Source organism: Netta rufina (assembly GCF_964035555.1).
Source record: "Netta rufina genome assembly, chromosome: 14".
NCBI classification, from domain to species: domain Eukaryota; kingdom Metazoa; phylum Chordata; class Aves; order Anseriformes; family Anatidae; genus Netta; species Netta rufina.
In genome coordinates this window covers 2,390,846-2,416,798 of record NC_140137.1, presented here as the reverse complement: position 1 = coordinate 2,416,798, position 25,953 = coordinate 2,390,846, and the positions used below count along the sequence as shown (strand labels likewise).

At 36.3% G+C, this 25,953-nt stretch overlaps 1 protein-coding gene across 1 annotated transcript; it reads right to left on the bottom strand.

Annotated features, from left to right (window-relative positions):
* Positions 1-975: 975 nt before the first annotated feature.
* Positions 976-24,759, bottom strand: GABRA6 (gamma-aminobutyric acid type A receptor subunit alpha6; the record flags this gene model as incomplete). Its single annotated transcript, XM_084295557.1, has 10 exons — positions 976-1,026; positions 5,867-6,127; positions 16,489-16,748; positions 21,077-21,229; positions 21,670-21,813; positions 22,402-22,484; positions 22,588-22,808; positions 24,074-24,141; positions 24,358-24,476; positions 24,722-24,759. 10 exons carry the CDS (start codon positions 24,757-24,759, stop codon positions 976-978), a joined length of 1,398 nt encoding a protein of 465 aa, XP_084151683.1.
* Between the last annotated feature and the right edge of the window lie 1,194 nt (positions 24,760-25,953).

The window sequence follows — 25,953 nt, the reverse complement described above, 5'->3', positions numbered from 1 at the left end:
AAAGTTCTAAGGTGTTTGCTATGTGCAGTTCAGTAGAAACAGCTGATAAGAGTTTGTTTCCTAACTAGCTGTCAAGAATTGCTTCTGGGAAATTTCCTAGATTTTCTGGGAAATCTCCTAGACCTGGAGGCTTGCATTTCACTTTCTGCATCTTTCTAGCCAGTCATCTTTCTAGCTGCATCTTTCTAGCCAGTCAACTTTAGACCCTGAGATCTCCCTGGCATCAGTCCTATGTTTCTAGATACTGCCCATAAATTGCTTGTAATTAGACTGGTTTCACTTTCACAGTCACTCTCAATAATAATTAAAAAAAAAGCATGTAGCCAGCTAAAGTACATAACCAATCCTTTCTGTTTTGTTCCTTATTACATATTTTTTCTTTGCAAATATTACCTTGGATTAAAGGATATGAAGTTGAAATTACAGAAAATCAGTGTTCATCATTCATCTTATCTATTAAAAGGTTATGAAAAGGTAATGAGAGTGCAGCTCCCTCTCATAGCTTTCATTCTTAACATTATTTTGGGCCAATTTCACCTGATGCAAATCAGTGCATCTCCTAGCACTTCAGTGAAACAGTGCTAATTTATACCGCTTCAGAATCTGGCTTCCTTTAGTAGTCCTTCGTTGCATCTAAGAGAAATAATCTCATTACTGATTTTTATACCAATGTAAACATTCAATTCTTTGTTACAGAACTAGAACAAATACACATTCTTTTCTTTGACTGTTGGACAAAATAATTTAACAAGAACTTTTATAGCAGAATCACAGTAAGAATTTGTAAGAAAGTATTTTTAGAACTCTGTGCAGTTTCTATTTTTTTTTGATTCGTCCAGAGTTTGTTTCCAAGTGATGTCCAATAGAAATATTCTGTGTTTGAACATTGAGAATACATGTGGATAGACAATTCCTTTGAAGTTACTTCAACCCTACGAGACCTTTGGTGATTTTTTTGAAACCTTGATCTGTTCCTTAGTTGGACTGATAGTCATTTCGAAGATGCATTGCAGTAGGTTCAAAAAACTGGAAGAAAAGTTAAGAGAGAAGTTTAAGCTATGGATTGTCAACTGTGTAGTTAACCAACACAATCACTTGATTTCTAGCTGTCTCAACAGGCTTAGAATAGAACTGCAGTCCAAAGGAGAACCTTCTCAGAATTTGATATTCGTTACCTGATCTCCAAAGCTCAACTGTAAGTACATGCAGCAATGACTATTTTCTCCTGAACATTATTTTTCCAGTGTTAAACTGAAGCATGATGCACAATACACACCGTAAGCTTTATGAGTATCAACAATCTGAAGCAAATACTTTTCCAGTTTTTGTTTCTCTGCTCTTAGTTGACCCCATGCATCATTGGCTTCTCATCTTCTCTTTCAGCCTGCTATGTAACTCCTTTTCTGCCATCATGCTATGTTCTATGTATTCCAATAATACCTAGGAGTTAGCACATTTACCACATTCAATTACATTTTACCTTCCACCCCCAAACATAAAACCTGCCCCTTCTGCTTGTTTTTCTGCAGTTCATCATCAAAAATTTACCATAGTCTTCATGAGCTTAAATCACTCCACAGACCTCATTCTGTGTTTTATTACATTAAAAACTGTAATATAGTATGATACATATAAAATATTGAGGCAGGTTACTTTAGAGAGGATATGTGTAAGAAAATGTGAGAACAGCATATGCATTATGAATGACATGAGAAACATAAACTAAGTTCTTATACCCTTGTTGTTAAAAGGGCATTTCTTACATTCTAAATCAAGCACTTTTTTTTATTTTTTATTTTTTTTAAATAAACCAAGCATGCAATTCACTTATCAAAGTCACTATTATAAATTAGTGTTCAGCTCAAGGACTTAGCATATTTAAGAATGAAAAAAAAAAAAAAAAGTATGACAAAAAAAGAGGAACTTTTTTTTTTCCTCAATTGTCAGGTTGCTTTTTTCTCCCTTCAAGAACTTCTATGTTTGGCTAATCTGGACATGTGTATATAGTTTTTTTTTTGTGTAGAGCTTTCTGTGGATAGCAGATATTAGTGTGCTTTACAGAAGAACATACAACATCAGAATACTCCTATTCCATTCTCCATGTATAAATCATGGGGATGTCACATCCTCACACATTCCATCTAAATTAATTACAAACAGACCTTGCGTATGTAGATTGTAAATCCTCTTAGTGTAATTTTAATGCCTTAATTTTTCATATAATAAATGGCACAGTCATGCTGCCATAGCTAAACATCTGTTAACATTTCAGTTATAAAACCTTTTGAGAGAGGAGGGCTTATCATACAAGTATCAGCATTATATTTGGTCTAAAACTTTTCATCTGTTATTTCTGCTAAGGATTATTTCATATAAATACTTGCAAGTACTTTCTTTCCTCCACTTATGTGTTGTCTTTTGTTTATATGAGGTTCTAACAACGTGCTGTCTAGCAAAATGCAGGCGAAGAACTGTTGTCTTCATTCCAATATTTTTACCAATATAACTGTTTTGCTGCAATATTACTGCTACTCCACAGTGCAAAACAGTTTTTGTGTTGAAACATCATTTATGGATCAAATTGCACAGTGGATGTCTTACTGAATAAGAATGCTTACCCACCCATTCCATTAGAGAACAGAACTGTTTAATTAGATATCAAGGCCAGAAGAAGACTTCATCTCCTTCCATGTATTAAAAAGCATTCAGTTAAAGTGCTTAGTTTCAATACAGATTTTTTTTTTCCATCCATTCTAGAGAATGCTGATATTTTGTTTAAAAAATATAATAAAGGATTAATTGTATAATGGAAATTTGCTGCTAAGCTTCCTGGCTGAGATACATTTGGTTCATTGTATGTGTGGAAAAACAAACAGAGTTCAGCATAAGTTATCTTGTTATCTTCTCAGTCCTGTCTGCTTTTATTAGAAACACCTTCTTTAGTATACAAACTTCCAAATCCTAAAAGTGCTGTGTAATTAACATACTTTTAGATTACATGTACAGTGAAAGGGTAATTGATCTAAAGTCATCCAATGAGACAATGAGTAAGAGGGAGGGTGAGTGGGAGGTACTCCAAGGAGTATTTTAAAAAATACTCAAACCCCACAGTGTCTTAGAAATATTAGGTAAATACACAGGAATGACTTCATTTCTGTAATGTGGACTGTTACTTGAGCTATAAGAAAATTCATTACCAGTGCACAAAAATATTACCAAAGAGCTCAGAGGACAGCTCTTCATCTCATGCAACTGTGTCTTTACATTAGTAAAGCTGATGGTCTGAATTCTGAACAAGTAGTTAAAAAAAAAAAAAAAAAAAAAAAAAAAAGATTTTTGCACTTCTTTGAAGTCTAAGAAAGAGTCTGGCCAGAAGATAGTGATAGGAGTTAAACATTAACTTTCACTCCAGTTCTAACAGCCTGCTTTCACAGACAGCACAAAACAGATTAATGTAAAGCTCTTTGATTTGTTCTATATGCATTGCCCAAAGACACTAGAGAGTTATTCAGCTTAGGAATCTCCAGTGACAGGCTGGAAGGAAGTGACAGAAAATTTCTGCACAGGAAATTTGGTTGTTTCAGTGAGCTGATTATGTATTTTTTCCACTTTTTTAAACATAAGCCAAATAAACTCAAAAACAGCTAATATATTTGAAATACCACACAAAATGTACTCTTTTTGAAGAGTCAGATTCCATAACTGGATAATACTGAATCAATATATAATCTATTGGGCTTGAGGCTGACTTGAGCTAAAGTGGCCTTTAAGAATGCCAAGCTTTGCTCACCTAACTTTTGTATCACTTCTGCTTGAATGGAAAAGCTTACCTATTTTTAAATACATTTTTAAAAGCAAAAACAATCCTTATTTTCCTTGAAAGTAACAACTTTCAAGGATAAAACATATTGAATTAGAAATCTACCAACGTGCATCACAATCATTAGTTACAACTGAGCACAAGAACAGGAGAATGTAATTTATGAAGAAAAGCTTGAGCAACACTTTACATAACTGTTTATATTCTTTGTCATTTGAAACATCCCAGCTGTTAAAACTGTTCTGTTCTATAGATCTTGATGGTGGATTTTTTGCATTCTATAATAATTGCTGCACTTGTGAACAGGTTTGTGAACTTGCAAAAAGGGAATTTTAAAAGTATTTACAGTCAGCACTATGTCCTATTTCTTAGAAGTATTTTTAAAACCTAGTTCTACTATAACTATTAATATACAAGGTTTAGGTAAATATTTCATCACTATGAAGGTAAAATGTTCCAAATATTTCTCTATCCAAAATGAGAATGGTTGAAGGAAAGAACTGGAATTATGGCAAGCTATGCAGGCTGAGAAACTGGCCTCTAAACAGAAACTGTAATGATTATACATGAGCTTTTTTGATACTTCCCTTCTCTGATTGAGATAAGTAATGTGCAGACATAGTCAATATTTTAATAGAGGGATCAGTATCTCTGGCACAAATGCTAAACTTAGCATTGGGCAGATTTTGAGTGGCCAGGCGTTAGCAGCTGTGACCTCTTGAGAGAGACATCTGCAGAACATTTGCAAGAGGTAGTGCCTCCTATCTTCCTGCCCTTCTGATTTCATATAAGCTGCTTGGCAACACACTCTCTCTTTGAGAGACAGCATTTTCCAGATCATACTAGTAGCAAAAAATCAGCAAAATTAGAGGCTACTAGCCTCTGCTTCAAGTAGAGGCAAGATGCCACCAGTCAGCTGATCAGCACTGTCTTGTTAGTTTGAACTGCATATCTCCTGACTCTCCAAGAGATTTCCCTTGGCCTTCTTTACCTCTAATCTGGGAAATAAAGGCAGAATTTGCACACCACTCTGATCAGATTTCCAGCCTATTTTGTTATTGATATAGGGACTCTGTGCATTCAGAACTGTCTAAATAATATCATTATATCTGTAGCTGTCCTAAATAAAACTAAATTGACCAAACATATTGACTGCAATGTACAGTGAGATTCAAAAACTCTGTGGCAACAAGGCAAATGATTTTTTATTTTTATTTTTTTTTTTACCAAGGAGAAAGGGCACCATTAACTGTATTTCGACAAAAAGGAAAATCAGAGAATTAAAGCATTAAAGACTAAATTTTAATAACTGTTTGAAAGTGATAAGCTAATCACTGACTGATTATTCTAGGCACGCTCAGTTTGCAGGGTACACATCTCTTCTGCACTTCATGGACATCTAAAGGCACAGTAACTCTTAGCCTGATTCAAACAAGCAAAGAATTTAGCAATTTTATCAGAATAAAGTAGTTCCATTTTATGAAGAAACATGGAAAATCAGCATTAAAATGTATAAAAACAGGGACTCTCAATTTACAATGTATGCTGTAATTGTCAATAGTTTCTCATGCTGTAGATACATATTTAGAATAAATGACTTATTTTAGTAGACTGTTATTGTGTCATTGAGAAAATATTAGCAGATATTAATGTTCTTATCTCCTTTATTGTACTGCTGCAACAGATAATTTAACAGATAACTTTACCATTCCTTGCTGATGACAGGAAGATGAAGAATTGGAAGATTTAAGATTGGTATGTTTGCTGAGAATGGTGTAATATGTTGTCTTACACAATTTCCTATGTTCTGCTCAGTGTAACATAGTAAAGAAGTAAGTGTTTACATTTCTCATCTTCAAATAGCCTTTCTACAGTTTACCGAGTGCCACTGTTATTGTAAGTGACAGCTGATTTTTAGATCAGTAAACTTTCCTCAGACAGAACTGATTAACTGCAGTTGCCAAAGCAAATGAACAGTTCAAATAGTATTGGCTAACTAAGCATGGTACATATTACAAGCAAGTATTCTGAAATTCTACTACTCACTTCCATAGTGTCTTTTGAAAGGTAAACAACCCAGTATACCAGGTTGAATCCTGCAAATGCCACTGGGAAGAGGATCCTAGAATACTGGTCTATTTTACTTGTGCCTCCAATAGGTGGTGGTGCTGGGGTGGCTGGTGGAGGAACAGACACTGGTTGATATTGGGATGCACTATTTGATATTATGCTGGCTTCAGGAGATTGATCTGCCTGAGACGCTACAGAGTTTGCTCTCTTCTTCAGGTTACAGTTGGAGTCAGAATGCTGTGGAGGAAAAAAGAAAAAAAAAAGAAAAAAAAAAAAGGTTGATTTATGGCTACAAGAGTCTTAGGTCATGTGATCATTACATTTTTCTCCATCATTTTACACAACTTTCTGATTTGTTATTTTTTTATTGCTCTGCTCTAGAACAACCTTAGGAAACCACAAAACAATACTAATCTACAGAGGTACATTTGTGGCTTTACTGTAAAAAGATAAAAGACCATATGCTCTCTGTATCGCTAACATGTTAATTAACAGGAACAACGAGAGAAAGAAATAAAAGAGGAGGAGCTGTAAGGAAAAGATGATAATGGTGTACCTAAGTTTTAGTATATTTGTGTGACTGAAGCTTTTGTAGATATGAAATCAGCTCCAAACATGTAAACACTTATCATATCAAATGGGAGGACATAGAAGTTCAGAGACCTTGCTAGCAATTCCTGCTGCTGCTGCCACCACCCAGCATGACTATTAGTAATGTGAATGCATGGCAGCAGCCATAAGATTTTACTGATAGCTAAGAAAATAGAGAAGAATGCCTAGAGTGTCATGGTGCTGTTTATTGTTTTGATATGAAGTACTCAAGTTTTCTAAAAATAGGGAGCAGTATAAATACCTTTAGATGCCACCAGGCAATGGAACATCCAACATTTTGGCTGAGTTTATGTCTAAAGCTTCATTAATAAAAAATTACAAGGATTATTCCCAGATTACTGATGTAACCATTGTACAACATAAACAGCTATTCTTGGCTTTGAATAAGCAGAATTTTTGGTCAGCAGAAGTAGATGACTGAATGAATGAAGTTGATGAGGGAAATGTTAGGTGACGCAAATAATTTACAATACACAGTATATTTATATATATATATTTTAAGTGGAATAGTAACATTCAAATGGTTTTGAGGCAGCAAAATTCTGCTAGATGTGATGTTTCTAAAGTCATTCTTTGGGAGTGATTTAGTGGCAATCATTCACCTATATGGAGCCCTCTGTCAGCATTTTTGAGATTTATCCTGCAGGATTTCTATGCACGGAAACAGGCTTTAGTCAGATAAATGATTGCATCATTACAAGGAAAAGAAACATTTATTGCAGTACATTGCCTATACGTGTATCTGGGCCAAAATTTCTAGATAAAAGACCAGCCTAGCACAGCTGGTATCTTATGTATGATTTCAAATATAATTTTAACAGGAATTATCCTTTTAGCAATATTACTGCCAAAGTATGAGAAGAGGTTACATTACTACACTAAAATGCTAAGTTCTGCTCATGGATGAAAGGACTGGTATCCAGAAGAAATCAGGGAGAATGGATTACTCACAGCTGAATTTAGTCTACGTAAAAGGCTCTTTTTGTACATATGTTTTTCAACTATTATACTCTTTTTTCTTTTTTTTTTTTTTTCTTCCATATCCTATCATACCTACCACTTGTTATAACCCCCCAACTTCCACTCTGATAGCAATTAAATGATCACTATCATGTTTTGAATGGGTATCAAAGGGCATTCATATTCTGGAGCTATACCTATCTAGAAAGCAGTTATTTGTTTTCATATTTTCCAGTTACACAGCAAGCAACAGACAGATTTAAATGGAGGATGATCTACAGATGTGTCACAGAAACAGAAAGAGGGTTATCCATGTCCACTTGCATTAATCATAATAGTAATCCCACATTTTAAGTAGACTTACTGTCAGAGCCTAGGCCACTGTTTTTCTGTCAAGTAGCTATTCTATTTTGCTTGTATGCCCTGCTTTGAACTCAATTGTCAGAGTTGTAATGTAGCTTGTTTTTTGCTTGCAAGATAGCTTGACCTTTTGTGGAGAATGAGTGGTTGCTAAAAACATAGTTGCTGAAGTGAAACTTAGACCTTCTTATCCGCAATACATGTATTGTGATACAAAGAGGGTCAAATTCTGCTCTGGATCACTCAAGCATGAATTAGAAGTTATTGTTCTGAGGTAGAGTTAAAAAAATTGTAGGCATAGCAGATGTAGCATAGGGTCAGTGGATTATGTTGAATAGTGGACATATTTTAGAATGCAGAAGTACTAAAATCATTGTGATCATCCACACGGGCACTTGGAAAAGGGTAATCCTGGTTTAAATTTTATTTATAACATTTATTAAATCTTATGTGTTGCTGCAGAAGGAGGATGATCTTGATGTGACTTCAGGAACTGAGATAGAGTTTTCAGGAAAAGAGTCAGAGACAGGAAAATCTGGAGTCAGCGTGTATCCTCAGATTTGGGGAAGACACTGACTAACTTGCTTACATGCATGCTATGGGGCCAATTTGGATCCATTTCTATAAATGGAGTGATATTAATTATTACCTAAAATAGCCTGTTTCAATATTTGGGAAGGATCAGTGCATTTTGCTCTTTCAGGAATGCCACAGTTTTTGTGTTATGCTATTCAGGTGCTTATATAAATCTTTAAGGAAGTCCCTAAATAACTTCTTACACTAATACACTCGAGGGCCAATCCAGAAAGTCAGGGTCAAGAATATATTTTTGTCTACCACTATGCTACCCAAGATACAGAAGCCTAAATTTATTTTGGATGTGTAATGAAGTTGTTTCTCAATTTGGCAGCTGACAGTAAACCAGACTTGCTGCCGCAGGACAACAACCCATACTTTTCATTAGAATTTACTATTAAACCAAGAGGAAGAAACAGCAGGAAGAGATCATTCTTTTGAAACTATTCTTAAAAGATCTGAGTTCTGAACAGCAGCTACAGCAATTTTTTTTTTTATCATATTTAGATTTAACCCCTCCTTTTGACAAAGATTTCTACCTACAATGACATGAAGTTTTGGCAAAACACAAAACTTATAAAACAGGAATGATTAGCCTATTTCAGTTCCGATTTTTCACCATTCACATAGCCAAACAGTGTAAAACAATGAAGACTGTTTTACAAATAGCAAAAGCAACAACAAGAATCATGACATAGCACATTGGGTCATAATGAAATAATACATTATGATAAGTTACTGAACCCGCTTCAGAAGAGTACTTTTGCACTCCTAGAGACTGCTAGTCCCATTAGGCCATTTAACTTGTCACGACGTATGGCTGCCTAGTGACGCAGAACAGCTTGCAAGATCACTGCGTAATGTGAGGTGCCATAAAACTGGACTAGACAAGAGATTGGCATGTATATGGGCTAGGAAGGTATAGTCTGAATTCTGTTAAGGTTTTGCAGCTCAGCTACCTGATCCCCTAGGAAGCTCACAAAGTAGTCTTGTCTGTAAAGGTACTGATGATCTCTCAAAACTCTCATCAATATCACTAGAATTTGTTTATGCTCAAAACATCTCAGGAGGCTCTCAGTAAGTCACTCTGCTTCCAGATATACAAAATATAGCATATATAATTTTGGGGTAAACAGAATTCTTCGTCTCCTTTTTCTGTTTTCTATAGATGCTAATTGTGATGAATGCACTCAAGAGATTTCTGAAATATATATAAAATTCTCTACAGTTCTGTTTTCCTTTATACTGCAGATGTGTATTCTTGCTATGAGTTTAGCTTATGACCTAGCAGTAAAATGAGTATCTTATGTATGCATTCAGATACTGGCTAATTTTAAACAAATGCATGCCCTTACCTCTCTCTCTTAGTCACTTATGTCCCTTATTGCTGTGAGCACCATGCAGTACAGAGAGGTTTTTGAGAATAAATTCTAAAAGTTTAGACCAAAAAAAATATTATCTCTCCTTTAAAAAAGTATTAGATTGAGACAATTAAATTTTGATATCACAAAAGAAAACAAAAACAAACAAATAGCTAGGACCAAAACTCCATCTTTGTACAAAGCAGAATACTAAATTGAACACATAACATTCTTTTTCCCTGCCCATCTAATTTGTAGATACAGTAGTAGATTATTCAATAAAAACATTCATATTATCTACATAAAATCACATGCTGGTAACCTAGCTCCCAAAAAGGGAGCTAAGCATAGTTTAGGTATTTAAATCCTTCTTAGACTTTGCTCTGCATACATCAGTGTGATTTGTAAGACCTCTGGTTAGCTATTGATCTATATACAGCACCTGGCAGCAGAGAAATTCACCACATTGTGTAAGATCTTGGGCATGTACTAAGGTACCTCAATCTTTACTGTCTTGTGCAGTTTAAATCTCCATCTAATGCCAGTGATACGTTATATCCTGAGATTCCTTTGCATATCTCTTGTGGGGTCTGATTAAAAAAAAAATGTGAATTATAAACATTTGTAAACAATGTTCTGCATAATTAACAGCTGAATTTAGTTTAGATGTCATTAATAGTTCCTAGCTTTGGGCATTTCTTTAGGCATTCTCAATTTTCTTTCCTAGGCATATTATTAGTAATTACTACAAAATTATTTTATTTCTGCTTTACCCTAGTAAAAGGGTTAAATCAATTAACTGGAGCATGGAAAAGTCATATTCAAAATTTTTCTTAACCTTCACAGACTGAAACTCATCTCTCTGAAATTATAGCCTAACCTTCAGGTGAACATGGGTAGGGGAGACTGATAATTTGTTATTCTTTTCAATATGAATATACCATAGCAGAGTTTCTCCCTAAAATTGAGATGTACCATGTCAGAAAACTCATATAATTAGCACAGAGCCTCTGTCAAAAGATATATTTGTATATGTTAAATTTAAGTGAAGTCGACTTTGGGCTTTTAAACTTAGCCAGTGTCTGTCCTGATACTTGGTGGGAGTCTGAGTTGGGAGTAGGAGATAAGGAATCAAAATTCTGCCTGTTTGTAGTACAAACAGTACTACAGAGCTTGTATTTTTCATATTTCCATTATTTGACTGACTTTGTTTTTACTTCCCCCTGCAAAAGAAAAGGATTAGACTTCAATATTTAGCAAAAATTTCTAAAGCCAGGGAAATCTCTCCTCCCCTCCCCACCTCTCCCCTCTCCTCCCCTCATTTCTCTTTTATTTCTCTTTTCTTTCTAAACCTTCCTTGCTGCTCTGCATTTGTGTTGTCAAACAGATAAATATTTAACTCTGGCAGAGCCTAATAATGAACATCTACTTTCCTTGTTGGGATGACAAAAAGTCAATAGAATTGAAAGTTGTTGTTTGCTTTTAATAGTCTATTTGATACCATGCAATTGTGGAGAAGCAGGGAGGTCTCTCTGATTTGATGGAAAGTGCTGCATTCTCAGTCAAGGCTTTATTGCACATAGCTTTTCTAGCATGACCTCATAAAGGGTTGTTGATAATCCAAATAGAAGTGCTCTCCTTTCAGCTATACTATGATACTCATTAAACATCCTCAATATATTCTGACGTAATTATAGAAAACTAAATCCTCTATTGAGAAGTGACATATGGCTGCTCTGCAGTTGGGCAGGGTTGTTAAAAAGAATGAGAATCCTCTTTTGCTCAAGTCATGTCATTTTGAAAACAGGTACAGAGCACTTTGTTGGGACAGGGAAGCTCCCCCAGCAGTATTTCACTGTTCTGTGTTGCTTTCTGTTAAAACAACAGGTCTTTAAGACAACAAATGTAATCAACCAACCACCATATAATAATCTTTTGTCTGTTACATGTAGTCTTCCACATGTAAAGGGTTTCTTTTCATTCATAGTGTGTACTCCCTGTCCTCTGCTGGGTACTCCCTGACCATCTTGTAGAGCATTACTTAAAATGATGCACTCCAAACGGTATCACCAACGCCTCTTCCCCCACAACTTCTAGAAATGGGGTAAAAAAGCCATAATGATGAAACAATATGATATAAGAACAATACATTTGAAATGGATTAAAACACTAACTGCCACAATGAACTATATATTTACATATATACGTGTGTGTGTGTGTGTAATATATATATACACATACACAAACATACACTAGGTGTTTGTTTTTGACATGCTATAATAAGCTTGTCACCATATGAATAAAAACAGGCTTCTGTCAGGGTCCAGATGACTGCCCAGCTTGTTGCCATCATGTTGTGGAGTGGAACACCCATAGTTTTGTATTTCATACAGGGATTGCCTACAGCTGACAGAGAGAGCAAGCCAAACTCTGCCTTCAGTTAACTGAGGTAAATAGACTTGCTTGCCTGGAACCAAAACAGGCATGCTGGGCTGTCATCAGTAAACAGAGCACATACTCGGACCACTGCATCTCTTACTGAATCTAGTAAATTCCAGTAACTTCAACAGAGTTTCTCATATTTTCATTAATATAATAAAGAATGTGGTTTTATGCCATCTTTCTTTTCTGAATGTATTGTTTTGGGGGAGATATAATAAAAACCTGAGAGAAAAAGTGTTGTTCATTTGAATAAAGCACAATTTTGAAAAAAGTTAACTAGATTCAATTGGGAAGGAGTCTTTTTAAAAATAAATACTATTTTGCAGGAAATATAGTTAATTTAAAAGGGGAGGGGAGGGGAGGCGAGAGGAGGGAATTCCATAAATACTTTTGTCTTCATGAGTTCAGGTCCTCAGTGAAAGCAGCAAAAGCTTCTACCTGACTTTTATAGCTCCTTATTTTCATTTGTATTGAAGCTATCTCCTTGGGCTTGTCTTACCTAACACAGTAGAACAGGTCTCCTGTCATACAAAAAGTACTAGTTCATACAGGGTAAGGATATTCTCACCACAATGTTCTTTCAGGCAAAATTCATCAGGCAATTTAAGATAATATAACGTAAAAAATATACAGTCTATTTGTTAATTCTACTGCTGCTGTGGGTTAAAGAGCTGCATAGGCAGTTGTACAGCTATGACAGTTTTGCAGTAAGAACATCTCACTTTTTCACTTTTATGTTTACATTTGGACTCCCCAAACCTTTCAATTCTTTGAAAATTTCTCAGTGTAAAAATACTGACTTCTATAAATACAGAAGACAGTAAACATTTTAACACATTGTGCATTATTCTTCATCCTGTATCTACCCCTCCGTATAACTAAAATTCTGACAACTTCCACACATTTAAAAATTACAGGCAAATAAAAATGCTAACATTACAAGGGGATGAAAAACTTTACTACCCTGTCTAACAGGGCAAATAAATAAGTACACCACAGATTAGGAAAAACAAAGTACCAAAGCAGGAGAGAAGGAAAAGATTTTAACACATACATATATATCACATGGAACAGACAATTAGTTAAAATCATTTTAAATATATATGACAGATTCAAAATAGATTTTTTTTCTAGTGAATTAGAAGAAGGCAGAAAGGTAAGAGTCAAAAAGAGGAGCAGAAGAAGTAAGACAAATTATCTAAAGAGTAAAGAATAAGAACTGGACCTTGTAGAAGGAAAAGTGGTAAAAGAATTTAGAGGTGAAGATTTGGGGTAGCAAGCAGAAGGGAACGACAAGGAAGAATTCAGGACCTCAGATATCTACGGTAAGAAAAAAACTGAAAATTATGTTTTGTGCCGTACTTAAACAAACTTCTCTAAGATCAGTAATGTAACTATAGAAGCACAGAGTTCAGTAGAGGATGGTAATGCTGAGGAAATAGTCATATACTCAGATCAGCCTGTACTAACTACATTGTTAGCACTGAAGTGATCTATTTCAAATTTGTTTCAGCTGAAATTATATTACTGACTGCATCATATGTCCATTTATATGACAACATGAAGTTTTCCCCCCATGCTTCTGCCACAAGAAAAAAATAAAAAGAAAGAAAGAAAAGGAAACAAATAAACAAAAAAGCCTTTTGAAGCTTGTTATCTTGTAATTAGTCCTTTTTCCCAGGATGCCTTTGTGGAATGGGACCTTTGATATCCAGTAGGGTTAGCTAACTACATTCCTCCAGAAGCCATTTTGACGGCATCTTCTTTCCTTCAGTGGTAGGTACCCACCATTTTTGTGATCTCACTGATTTTTCTTTTACTGAAGTGTGGGGTTCTCGGAAAGAACTGTTCCATCGAGGAAAACATGATGGACTTACAGGCTTGAAAATTACTATTTTAGATTACAAGAGCTCTGAGGAAGAGTAGGATTATAGCATTTTTTGGATGCTATAGACTGCTTTAGAGACTGAGTTTACCTTAGGACTTTGATGTGTCTTTACTTATTTTCTAAATTTCTATGTTATTAACTAGTTGTATATATGTGTGTGTGTGTGTATATATATATATATATATATTGAGGAAATGGTTTTAGTGTGCTTACCGGATGTTCTTAATGCTTGATTTTTGTTTGGAAAAACTAAACTGTGTCTTGAATTTGGTTCTGTGCTTGTTTGTGGGTGAGGCCCTTGATAAGGAAACTTGAGGTCTTAATGTGTGTTGGTTTTTTTTGTTTGTTTGTTTTTTGTTTTTCCTTTTATTTTCTGTTTCAATAGTAATTTTTAAATTTCTGATTAGCTTGGTCTTCAGTGATATAGAGAACACCCAAATCTCACCCTCTAGTAGTGAAGCAGCTACAGTCATCAGGAATACTCCTGTATATTCCAATAATATCAATGTTATACCAATACCAATATGTATGTTCCAATAATTATAATAAAATAATACTCCAATACTCTGGTATATCTGGGCATATGTAGAGAGCCACATGTATTTTGAAATAGTTGTCCTCTAGAGGTTCTGGGGACTTGGGGAAGGATTTCTAGTGTCTGCTCTGAATTCACCACCATGTGAATTCTCATGTGAATACTCTGCATGTGCAGAGTAGCCCAAATCAAGTTTTCATATCACTCATCACAGACATCAATATATGATTTTTTTTCCCCCTTCTTGGAAACCTCACTGTGATTAACTCAAACTTGAACTAGAAAGTGTGTAGTGCATAGATTGTTCCAGCAGTATTTTCCTCATGCTACAAAAGGCTAAGTGATCTCTCTAGGCACTTTTCTGATAGCTTGTCCTCAAAAAAAAAAAAGTCAAACAGAGTAAAACTGCAGCTTTAGTACATTTTAAACTTCCTTCAGTCTTAACATTATTCTTCTCATTTTGCATTATTATACTGTTACAGAATTCTGCTCACTCAGTCCAAAGTAGTTCTCAAATATGATATTTGGGGGGCGGGAAAGCATGTTCTAAATACTAGCAAATACATATTCTCTTTCTCTTATTGTTTTTTGTAAGGTTTAAATATAATCATAAAAGTTTTTTTGATCTTTCGTTTGTGTTTTCTTTATACAACTGGGATTTAAAAGAAATAATCTGTGGTTTTCAGTTAAAATTTATAAAGATTTAATTCTTCTATCGTTAACATGTTTAGTGAAATAAAATGCATGTTTGCTTTCTTATTAAGTCTGACAGTGTTTTTGAATACTTTTTTCAATATAAATAAATTAAAAAAAAAAAGTAAAATGCAATATAGTTTACAAGCCCAATGCTTCCCAGTCAAATTGAGGAAGATTAGCTGATGAGTTCCTATAAAGACTACTAGCAAGAATCTTTGTAGCTTTGGATGCAGTATTATATGGAACTTATTAATTACAACAGTTTGCATGTACCAAAATGTTACAAGTCTAGCTGTTATTTACAAGCAAAAATGAAAAAAAATGACCATATGATGGGTAAGGTGTTGCCCTATTGTTCAGTAGCTTTTAAGTTGACTTTCCTATTCAACTACAGACTCAATGGTTTTGCAGGTCATTCAAATGCTGTTACTCCTCTCAGAATGGGAAATGTGGTGATAGTAAAACTGATTCTGAAAACGGGAGGGCTATGCTGATAAATATATTAACATATGTTGTGAAACAGCTTTAATTACTTAGCCCAAGATGTAAGGAACAATATTTACAAGCAATTCCAATATAAGATTTTTGGTATTAGACAGCCTTCTTTTTTGTCACATGGAGTGAAATCTATCCTTACATAAATCTTCATGTTTATGCTTTTTATTTTCCCCAAGCTTCCACCAAAGCAGACTTTATGAAAGTAACAGATGCCAAGTTTATGTAAAGGCTAATTCCTCTTCTTCCAGATGACCCACTTATGGTATGTGCCAGTATGCTACAGTGATCCCATAATCATCTGGCCAATGCACATGTTCGTTGCACTGTACAGTGTCTTACAAATTCTACAGACTCACTCAGAGAACAACACAGCTGCCTGAACACAATGCCTCCAGCATCCAGCATAATAAAGTATCATGGGTAACAGTCTAATGTATTACCTTAAATATCTTATCACATAAACATCTCTGTAGTAACTTATGTAACAAATCAAAATAAACATTATGAATAAATGACATCTTTCATTTTCTGCAATAAGAGCAATGTCTTGATAAATAGATATGATCCAAATGCATAACCTGTTTCAGGTTAAGATCACTTTAATATTTCACATTCACTACTCAGCTGCTCTTCCTATATGATACTTATTATCAGAAAAGCAAGCAATTACCGAGACAATCTCGTCCTCTGCCGGTACAGTTGCTGCTGATAGTGCTGCTGCCAGTGCTGCTGCCCTTGCTGCCTTCCTCATTGCTCTCTGAGTCTGAAGATTGGTAAAGTAGTTGACAGCTGCAAACTCAATAAGTGCAGAGAAGACAAATGCAAAGCACACAGCTATGAACCAATCCATGGCAGTAGCATAGGACACCTTGGGCAAAGAATGGCGTGCACTGATGCTTAAAGTGGTCATTGTTAGAACTGTAGTAATTCCTTGAAAATAAGAGAAAGGAAAAGGGGGCATTAGAATTTTGCTAAATTCTAGATGTAGATGTAAATGCCTCTACATATATACATATGTGTGTATATATATATGCGTGCGTATCTGTTTAAATACAAAATACATAAAATATAAAACCAAAGAGGTTTTAGCTGTCAACTAACTAACAGGAATTCTAAGTATTTTGTTATCATAAGTAATTCATGTATAGTGGCTTGAGTATCTAAAAGCTCTGAATAAACTTCCTTAATAGACCAAGCAGATTCAAAGTTAAGATAACCTCGTGCTACAGGGTACAGCTTCTTAGAATTGTGGTAAGACATGGGTATAACAAGAATCAAGATCAGGCTCTGAGAGACACTTTATTTGAGAGGTTGCTAAGTGGAATTCTTGGCAAAAAATCTAAATTAGTTTACCATGATTTCCTAAGTGTTATGATCCGCTATTTCTCCTATTGTTGGACAAGACAGATCATGGCTTCCAGAACCCTCACTAGATTCATCAGAATTTTGCATTGAAGTCAGTGGTAAGCTATGATCCAAATATTTCTAGTAATAAGAGTTTGGTCATCTATACAGTGATCTTTAATCTCTGAATACATTTTTAAAGATTCACTGACAGTATATTGATTTGAAAGTTCCCATAGTAACAAATATGGAAGGATAGAAAAGGTGCTTCTCTAGAGATCCTTTTGTGTTTTCATACACAAAAAATCTGGTCACATAGCTCATGGGCCGCAAAGTATTTTTAAGGTCTATTGTGACCTTATGATTTCTCTTTTGTAATGTAAATCATTAACAATGTGGGAAATACACTTCCCACTGCTGCCTGATACAAGCAAAAAGTACAAGAGCAAACTTATCCATTAACATATAAGGCTCTGTGACTCATGTTTGCTTGTAATTATGCCTGCTGGAATCTGAAAATTGCAGGTATTTAAAGACAGTAAGCTGGAGAATACCCTCTTCTGCTCTTTTCTGCAGTTGGGAAAGGGGAGGTGGGAAAAATAAAGGATGTTATAATGTCATGCTGTGATGATGAATCAATATGCTGTGAATGATGCTCAGTAGAAAGGATGCAGTGTCATTGCATCCTGCATCATCAAGACAGGATGACTTGATTATTTTCAGGATTTTTTTGCAGCTCTCTCACATGATGTAGCTTGCCAGCTGTCTGAGGCTAAATAAGTCCCAATGTCATTACTTAACATGTTTTAATGAAATGCAGATAGAAGATAGTATAAAAATATGTAGGATCTCTACTTCTCCCAAATCTGTCAGACATATTTAATAATATAAGTACAAGAATACTGATAAAAATTTCAATTTCAAATGTCCAGAATGAACTTTTCAATATGATATGTGATTAGATTAGAATCTGCCCATGTGCTAGTTAGTAATAAAGAAAGATGCATTCTGTGTCTGTATAAAAACTTACTGCTGAAGGAATTTAAACTTAGGAGTAGGACTCCTATTCTATTACAGATATAGATAAGAACACTCTCAATGTGGAGTTGATGAAATGCTCTGCACTGTGGAAAACTACTTTATCAAACAGAATGCCAAATTACAGTTGGTAAAGTGTGTAACTGATGTTCTTTCCACTTTGAAGACTTCTTGGTAATTTTTGAAAAATTTGTTACATATTGCAAATACTGAAATATGTTATCTTTTTTTTAAAATACAAAATCCATCTCTGACACTTCATAAATAAAGTTTAATGACTAGATAATAAGTTAAAATTTCCAGAGTAATCTGCTAGAACAGTAAAAGCCAGATGTGTGTCTCTGCAAAACAGCAGATAACTCTTTGCCAGGACTAAAAAAAATTAGATAAAGGCACAAAAATGCAAAGTAGTAGCCATTGTTATATGGGTTCAAAGCATTTGATACTTAATAGGGCACACTTAAAACTTGGCTTTAATAAACATGTTTCTTATTCCAAGTAATTTCTGATAATGAAATGCTAAAAAAAAAAATAAATATGTATGCATATACACATGTCTACATACAGAAGCTCCATGTAAGGTAAGGAATTTCTTATTGCCAATCTGCTGTTCTTTCCAATGGCATAGCTACAAAGAGCACAAGAATGTCTTGTCTCTTCAAGTATTTCTGTCTCCTATATTTTGTCTGTAGGTCTGTAAACAGCAGACGTTTATTAACATTAATTTATTTTATTGTAATGTTACCTGCAAAAGATAACTAGCATCCACTTTGCAGGTAAATAGAGTTAGGTGAATTTATTCTGAAAAATTAGTTAGTGCACACTTACTTTTCTACCATTAATTTATCTTCTCTCAAATTTTTGAGAATGTCATGCTTTATAAAAATATAAAACTCTATGATTCTCACACTTAAAGGCTTAAAACATAGGAGCAAAACTGAAACATCTTTATAATTCAAGTATTTGCAATATGATGCAGAAAGGATGCTTACTTCTCCATTTTAAACCTTTTCTTTGTTGCTGGTGCCTAACAGTCAAGCAAATATCAATTTTTTCCTTAGATGATGGTATTTAGAATCCATGGGATTTTGAATTAGAAAGGATTATAAATCCATGTTGTTCTTGGGAGAAATAAGAATGGATTGAAATATTCTTTTAAAATGCCAACATGACTAATTTTCAAAAATACTGAGAAAGGTGTCTATTTAACAGTTTTCTTAAAATATTTTCTATTCCTTATTCTATATTTCCTCTTCAGTATGACTAAGTCATTATTTCAGGGTTTGGGATCTTTATGTAATTGTTGCTGAATCATCTTCAGACTTATTTGGACATTGCTTCAAGTGTATAGAATTGACCTCTGCTGCCCACTAGATAGCAAGTACGTTTTACTCACATGTAAAGAATGTAAAATCCAGAGATGCAATATAAAGTTGAATCAGGTAGTATTTATCAGATACATTTAGCATTGGATGCCAAATAGACCAGAATGTATGGTATACAAACTTCCTATGCATATTTTATGCTTCAATTGCAATAAACATCTTTGAGAAATTATTGCCTGGTATTTTAGTATTTTAAGCAGTTAAATATGAATTGCTGGAAACTATTACATACAAGTGCCTAATGATACCTAGCTGCATCCCAACTCCTGATGGGTATTTCAAGGAAAAAAATGTATGTTCATATTCTTTCAGAGACACCTGAGGAAGCTGTGCTCATGTACGATTCCTAAAAGTTTGCAGTGCTTTTTTGAATACCATTCCATGCCTGAAATCAAAGCCCACAAATTCTGTATCGTGCTAACTACAACTGTAGGCTTATTTTGAATTATATGACTTGCATCATTCACGCTTAGGCAATTTATACCTGCCTATTTGCTGTTGAAGACAAGTCTGGCAAAGGGAATTTGTTGTGCAGAAATATTGGGTTATGAGAAAATAGTAAGATAGGGTTGCAAAATATGTATGGATAGTGGATTCATGAGAAATTTCTGACAAGTTTTATTATTTCTGCTTGGTGTTTTTATGATTATTTTTTCCCTAGAAACAACAATTCAGTCAAAATTTACCCCTTGACAATAAGTGTAGTTTCAGAGATTATTGATATTGAAGCGGGTGGGGTGGCAGAGTAGTGGGAATCAGATTTAATAATAGCTGAGCACACAGTTAAGGAGATGAAGCTCCCATTTGGGGGAGCATTAATTAACCACTAAAAAGAAAAAAGGGCCCATGCAATACGGACATGCATTCTGCATTATTACTGTAACTTGTGCTAGGGACGATACATCTCACCTAACTTCATTCATCTAAAATCCTTGCTGGTTGTTTAGAAACCTTTGTAGGGAATAGAAAGAGAACACTCTGGAATGAGTGCTAGACGAATTAGGTACCTAGCTGAGTTCCAACCCATGTGATTTATTTATTCTTTTTTTTTTTTTTTTCCTAAAAAATGCTTTAACACAGGTAAGTTTCACAACAGAATAAATTGGTTTAATTTTTAGTATTTGCTTTTGTTTGCTGAAACCTACTCTCTGTCTTTCCCAATTTAGAAGTTAATCCCCATTGGTTTAGTCTAGCTGTTCAATACAGTGGATTCAACACAGTGAATGAAGTGAGTGATAAAAGAACAAAACATGAATACCAGCCACAGTTCTTGCTGGAACAGATTCTTTGTTGATCCAAAACACAACTTGAGACAGGACTACAGTCATGATGCATGGAATGTATGTCTGAATGAGATAGTAGCCTATTTTCCTTTGGAGATGGAAATAGAGCAGCTGAAGTGAATATTCACCTAAAACAAACAAGCAATGAAAATGATGAACGAATGGTATATGTGATGCAGAACTGGTCAAAGACCTTAATGCAGCATACCAAAAACTGTTCTGGCTGGAACAGACTCCTTGTTAATCCAGAAAGACACCTGAGAAAGAATGACTGTCATAATGCAAGGAGTATATATCTGTATCATGAAGTAGCCCATCTTCCTTTGCAAGTGGAAATAAACTGTCATGATTACATATTCACCTGTTAGGAGACAAGTACTTCAGCATTATTTTGGCACTGTATTATTGGCTTAAACCCAAAATACTATGCTCTTAGGCAAGCACTAATAAGCCTCCTAGTGTATAACAAAAAATAGACTAACAAAAGGTGAAGTGACCTATTGGAAACAGAGGAAAAGAATATTAATTTTTATGTATTGTTTTTACTGGGATAGGGAGGCAGGGGGGATTCTTAAAGGAAATGTATTGAATGGGAATCTTTCATTCAATTAACTACAGTTAATTGAATTAAATTAACTAAATGAGTTAAATTAACTACAGTTAATTTTTTTACAAGGATTTTAGTTTTAAAAATGACAGAAGGCAGTAATACTAATGCAGTTACATAGCGAAAAAAGAAATCTGTAAAACATCTTGAAAACAAATTACAATGTCAGTAGTTCCCATATGGCTACTTCTTACCTGTGTTAGATTTAATGGTTTCACTAGATACAGTTTGTCCTATGAGGTCATACTGGAGGAGACTGGAAGACTCTTGTGGTACTTCTACTGAGTGCAAGGGTCCTTTTTTCCATGTATAAATGATTTCACTTTTTGGATAAGCATCTGAGTTAGGGAAAAATTACTCATATAAATTACATGATTTATAAGCAATTGAAAAAACAAGTAATATGATCCCTTCTGGGTCTAAAACTCCAAAGAAACTTGCATCCTGCTCCAATAAGTCTCTAATCACATTAATGATGAAATGCAATAAATAAATAAATAAATAAATAAAAATAAAAATAGGAGTAATAAGGGAATGGTTGTGGTCGGAATTGATAGGTGCTAGCTTCTGCTTCTTGATTTGTTATAAAACACATACATTGATTACCACAGGTTGTCTAAATATCTTCATTTTGTAAAACTAGACTTTAAGGAATGAACCATAGCTTTTATGACTTCTTAAAGGGCCAGATTTGACTACTAGATCTGTTAGAATATACAACAGAATATCTTTTAACAGCCATCCTTCAGTGAACTAATCCACGTGACTAACAATGGTCTGAGCCTCAGAGGAAAAAGTAAGATTCTAGTCTAAAAAATAAAAATAAATAAAATGTTTCAGTGATGTGTCCTAGGATCTCGCTTCTGATCTCACATACATGGAGATTAAATGTATTACTATACAAAACTGAAAAATATAGAACTTACAGCTTCCAAACTTCAGCGGACAAGCGTGTCCATCCATTGGGAAGTTCACCAACCGCATAGGACAATCAGCATTAATGGTTAGTCTAGATAACATTAAAGTAGATGACAGTAAAAAATAAATGGTATGCAGCAACACTGAATGAATGATAAAGAAGGTCAATCAAAATCAGAAGAATAAGCTCTCACCTCATTGTGTAAAGAATAGTTCCATTCTGCATAATTCTGAAAAGTTTGTTAGGAGTTGTCATATTATGAGCAATTGATTTTTTTCCATTTCTAAAAAATGTGTCTGGTGTCCAGATTTTACTGACCATTAGATTGTTCAATCTCAAAATTTCAGTTGGTCCACCAAACTTCAACCTCTCATCAGTCCATGTCTGACGAAAGAAGACATCCATTGTGTATTCCTATGGAAAATGAATAGGTGAATTATGCATGAGGGTCAGCAGTCCTGAGCTGCTGTATTTAAAGTAACTCCATGAAAAACCATAACACATATGTTAATGTCTTTTAATTTACTGCTTAGACACGTAATCCTATTACTATTAAATAGTTCAAAAAAAGAGTCTGCGAGAAATGTATCATATTTTCTTATTAATTAAATTGCAAATTATCAAGTGAACAGGTAACTTTGATGTAAGGAAAAAAGTCTCATTGTCCTCTCAGAGAAATTGATTTAATTCAAAAAGACTGAGATCCAATGAGAAATACAAATGTCTACTTTAACATCCTTTCAAAGTGCAAAACCAAACTATTAATATTTAGCTGCCAAGAACAAAAAGTTATACACAGTGCCACTTCTGAAGCTTACTTTTCATAGTCATAAAGAAAGGACTGACGTGAAATACATTCATCACAGTAAGATTATGTTGTCAAGTTAATATGAGTTATTTTTCTTAAGGATTCTTAATAATGTTGTTGTAAGCCTTCAGAAGGGAATTCTCTACAGAAGTTGCTTAGGAAATGGAGCTAAACCTTGTCAGGAGGCAGACATGCAAGAAAGCATACTGTCTCTATGCCTTCTTGTAGACTGGCTGATGAAGAGAGGTAGAAAAACTTTTGGGTGTACCTTGGGGTGCGCTATTCCTTGCCAGCGTGCTGGAATATAGTCTGAGGTGAGCAGGTATTGGAGGAAGGGTAAAAGGGCAAAAATAGTGATAAAAGTCCATTTCCAGGATGAGAACAGTGATGGCTTAACCTTTCCCTGAGGGCTGCAGCTGCTGTAATTGATGAAGCTCACCCAAGTCTGCACCTACCTGAATTTGGGGTCCCCAGCATGATGAGCTGCTGCCTCAAAAATGGCACCACTTCCCTGCAGCTGTGTAGTAAGTTGTCTCCTACCACACAGCCTTCTTGCAAATCCCTGTCAAGTCACAGATGCTTACACCATTCTTAGTGAGGTTAAAGAGGCATCTTTAACCTTCTGTCCGTGTCCTCAGTGGAGGCCAGTGGTGTCCTCTGTGTCCAGCCTCGGGCCTGGGGCCATGGGGCTGTGCCGGGTGACTCCGCTGGGGAAATAGCTATATGCAGCTCCAGCCAAACCGCTCTGCTGGGCCGCGGAGATTGTCAAGAAGATTAAACCTCGTAATCTGCTCTAATGACGGACAGCTCAGATGCCACCGTAATGAATCCCGGGAAAAGGAGAGCAGGGGCAGCGGTTGGGGGCCCTTACCATCTCCACGTCGGACACCGGCCCGAAGCTGGTCACGTAGATGTCTGTTTTGACTTCTGTCACGGCGCCTGTGGGACACGGAGAGGAGCGGGCTCGGGGGTGGCCCGTCCCGTCCCTCTGGAGGGGGCCGGCGGGCTGGGGGCTGGCGGCGCAGGGACGCTGGTTGCCAGCCCCGGGGTTTTCAGCGCCCCACTGCCCCCTCCCGCTCCGGAGGGACCCCCATTGCCCGATTCACCCCAGGGCTTTGCAGCTTCCCTGACGTGACGGGAGCTTCCCCCCTGTACCTCCAAATCCCGGCCGGAGCCTGTTGTCGTAGCCGTCCAACAGCTTGTCGAGGATCCGAGTAATGTTTTCCGAGTAGAGGTCCCCCGCGTTGCCCTGGCCCCCCAGAGCCTTCTCCATGCTGCAAGGAGAGGCGAGTCCCGCCGTCAGCCCCCGCTCCTCAGTCCGGCAGCCTCGCCTCAGCCCGGCCGGACCCTCCTCGCACCGTCACCTCAGCCCTCCCGCCAAGCCCGCGGCCGTAGAGGAAGCGGCCCCCAGAAGCGAGCAGACGGGGAGAAGGGGCTCAGTCCCACCTCGCCGCAAGGCTCGCGGGCTGTGGAGGGGCTGAGGGAAGGCTCTGGGGGCCGTCGGAGTGGGCTCGCTCACCTCACGACCACACAGAGCCAAGCGATGAGCAAAGCCATGCCTCGGGGCTGCGCGGGGACGCTCAGGTGCCCTCAGAGCCGTCAGCTGGAGCAAGTTTCGGCGCTCATCCTCTCGGCCAACGAGTGAGGACGTCGGGGAGCCCGCCTGGTTTGGCCCCGTCCCCTCGGCCCTCAGGCACTCGTAGCCCGGGCTGGGAGGGCGAGGGGCGGCGGGGGCTGCCCCTACCCCGTCGGTTTTGCCGCCGCCCTTCAGCCTCAGCCGGGTGTCCGGCGGGGAATTAGGGTCTGAGGGGACGGCGTGCGGTCGGAGAGCAGCGACAATAATCGAATAAGGCATTAGGGGAGATTAAAAGGAAGAAATCCACTGCTAGTTTTGGCATGGAATTAGCAGGGAGTCGTTAGGAAATCTGGAAAAGCGCTGGCATCTTGCTGATAGAGATTATAATAGAAATGGCCTCAGCTTTTATTATGTTTATGGTTCACAGGGAGATTATTATGCAGTCTCTGCATCATTAGAACTTTTAAAAAAAAAAATCCCTAGTTTCCAGTTTGTTGTTTTTTGACCTTACTCAACAGATTTTCTCATGATCAATCCTTCAGAACCATACCGAGAGCTTGAATATCTCAATATATGAACACTGAACATTCAAAGCTGGTTCTGGTTCAGGTTTGGGGATTTCTTTTTTAATACTAAGCCGTTTTTGAGGGTTACATCCACAGATTTCACTCAGATGTTAAACCCGAGCATTACTAGGACTTCTGTTCAAAGTGGAGCTCCTTACTCTAAAAATGTATATAATTACTGATTTTGTCCCGATAAATACTGACTGGATCACTACTATCGCCTCCTTCAGTAAGTGTGTTAATGTAGTCAGCCCTAAAGGAAAATGAGATCAGGCTGCTCCGGCTTTTTCTGTGACCTTATTACTTCCTATAAAGCCAGTGAATGATGTAGCACATATGTCATTTAGCTATGCTGTAAACAAATCAATTGGATCAGTTTTCTTTCCTTATGGTAATACAGAGGAGCAGGTAATGAGGCCAAAGCAAAATAAGTGTCATAAAATGTTGACACATAAAACACATTTGCATTACCAGCTTCTAAACAAATGTATTTAATTATCAAGTTATGTATAATAAGAATTTGAACAAAACTAGGAGACTCCTTTATTTTTTTTTTGGCAGTAAGATGAGCTTTTCATGCCTAAATGAAGTCCAACACTGGGGCTCTAT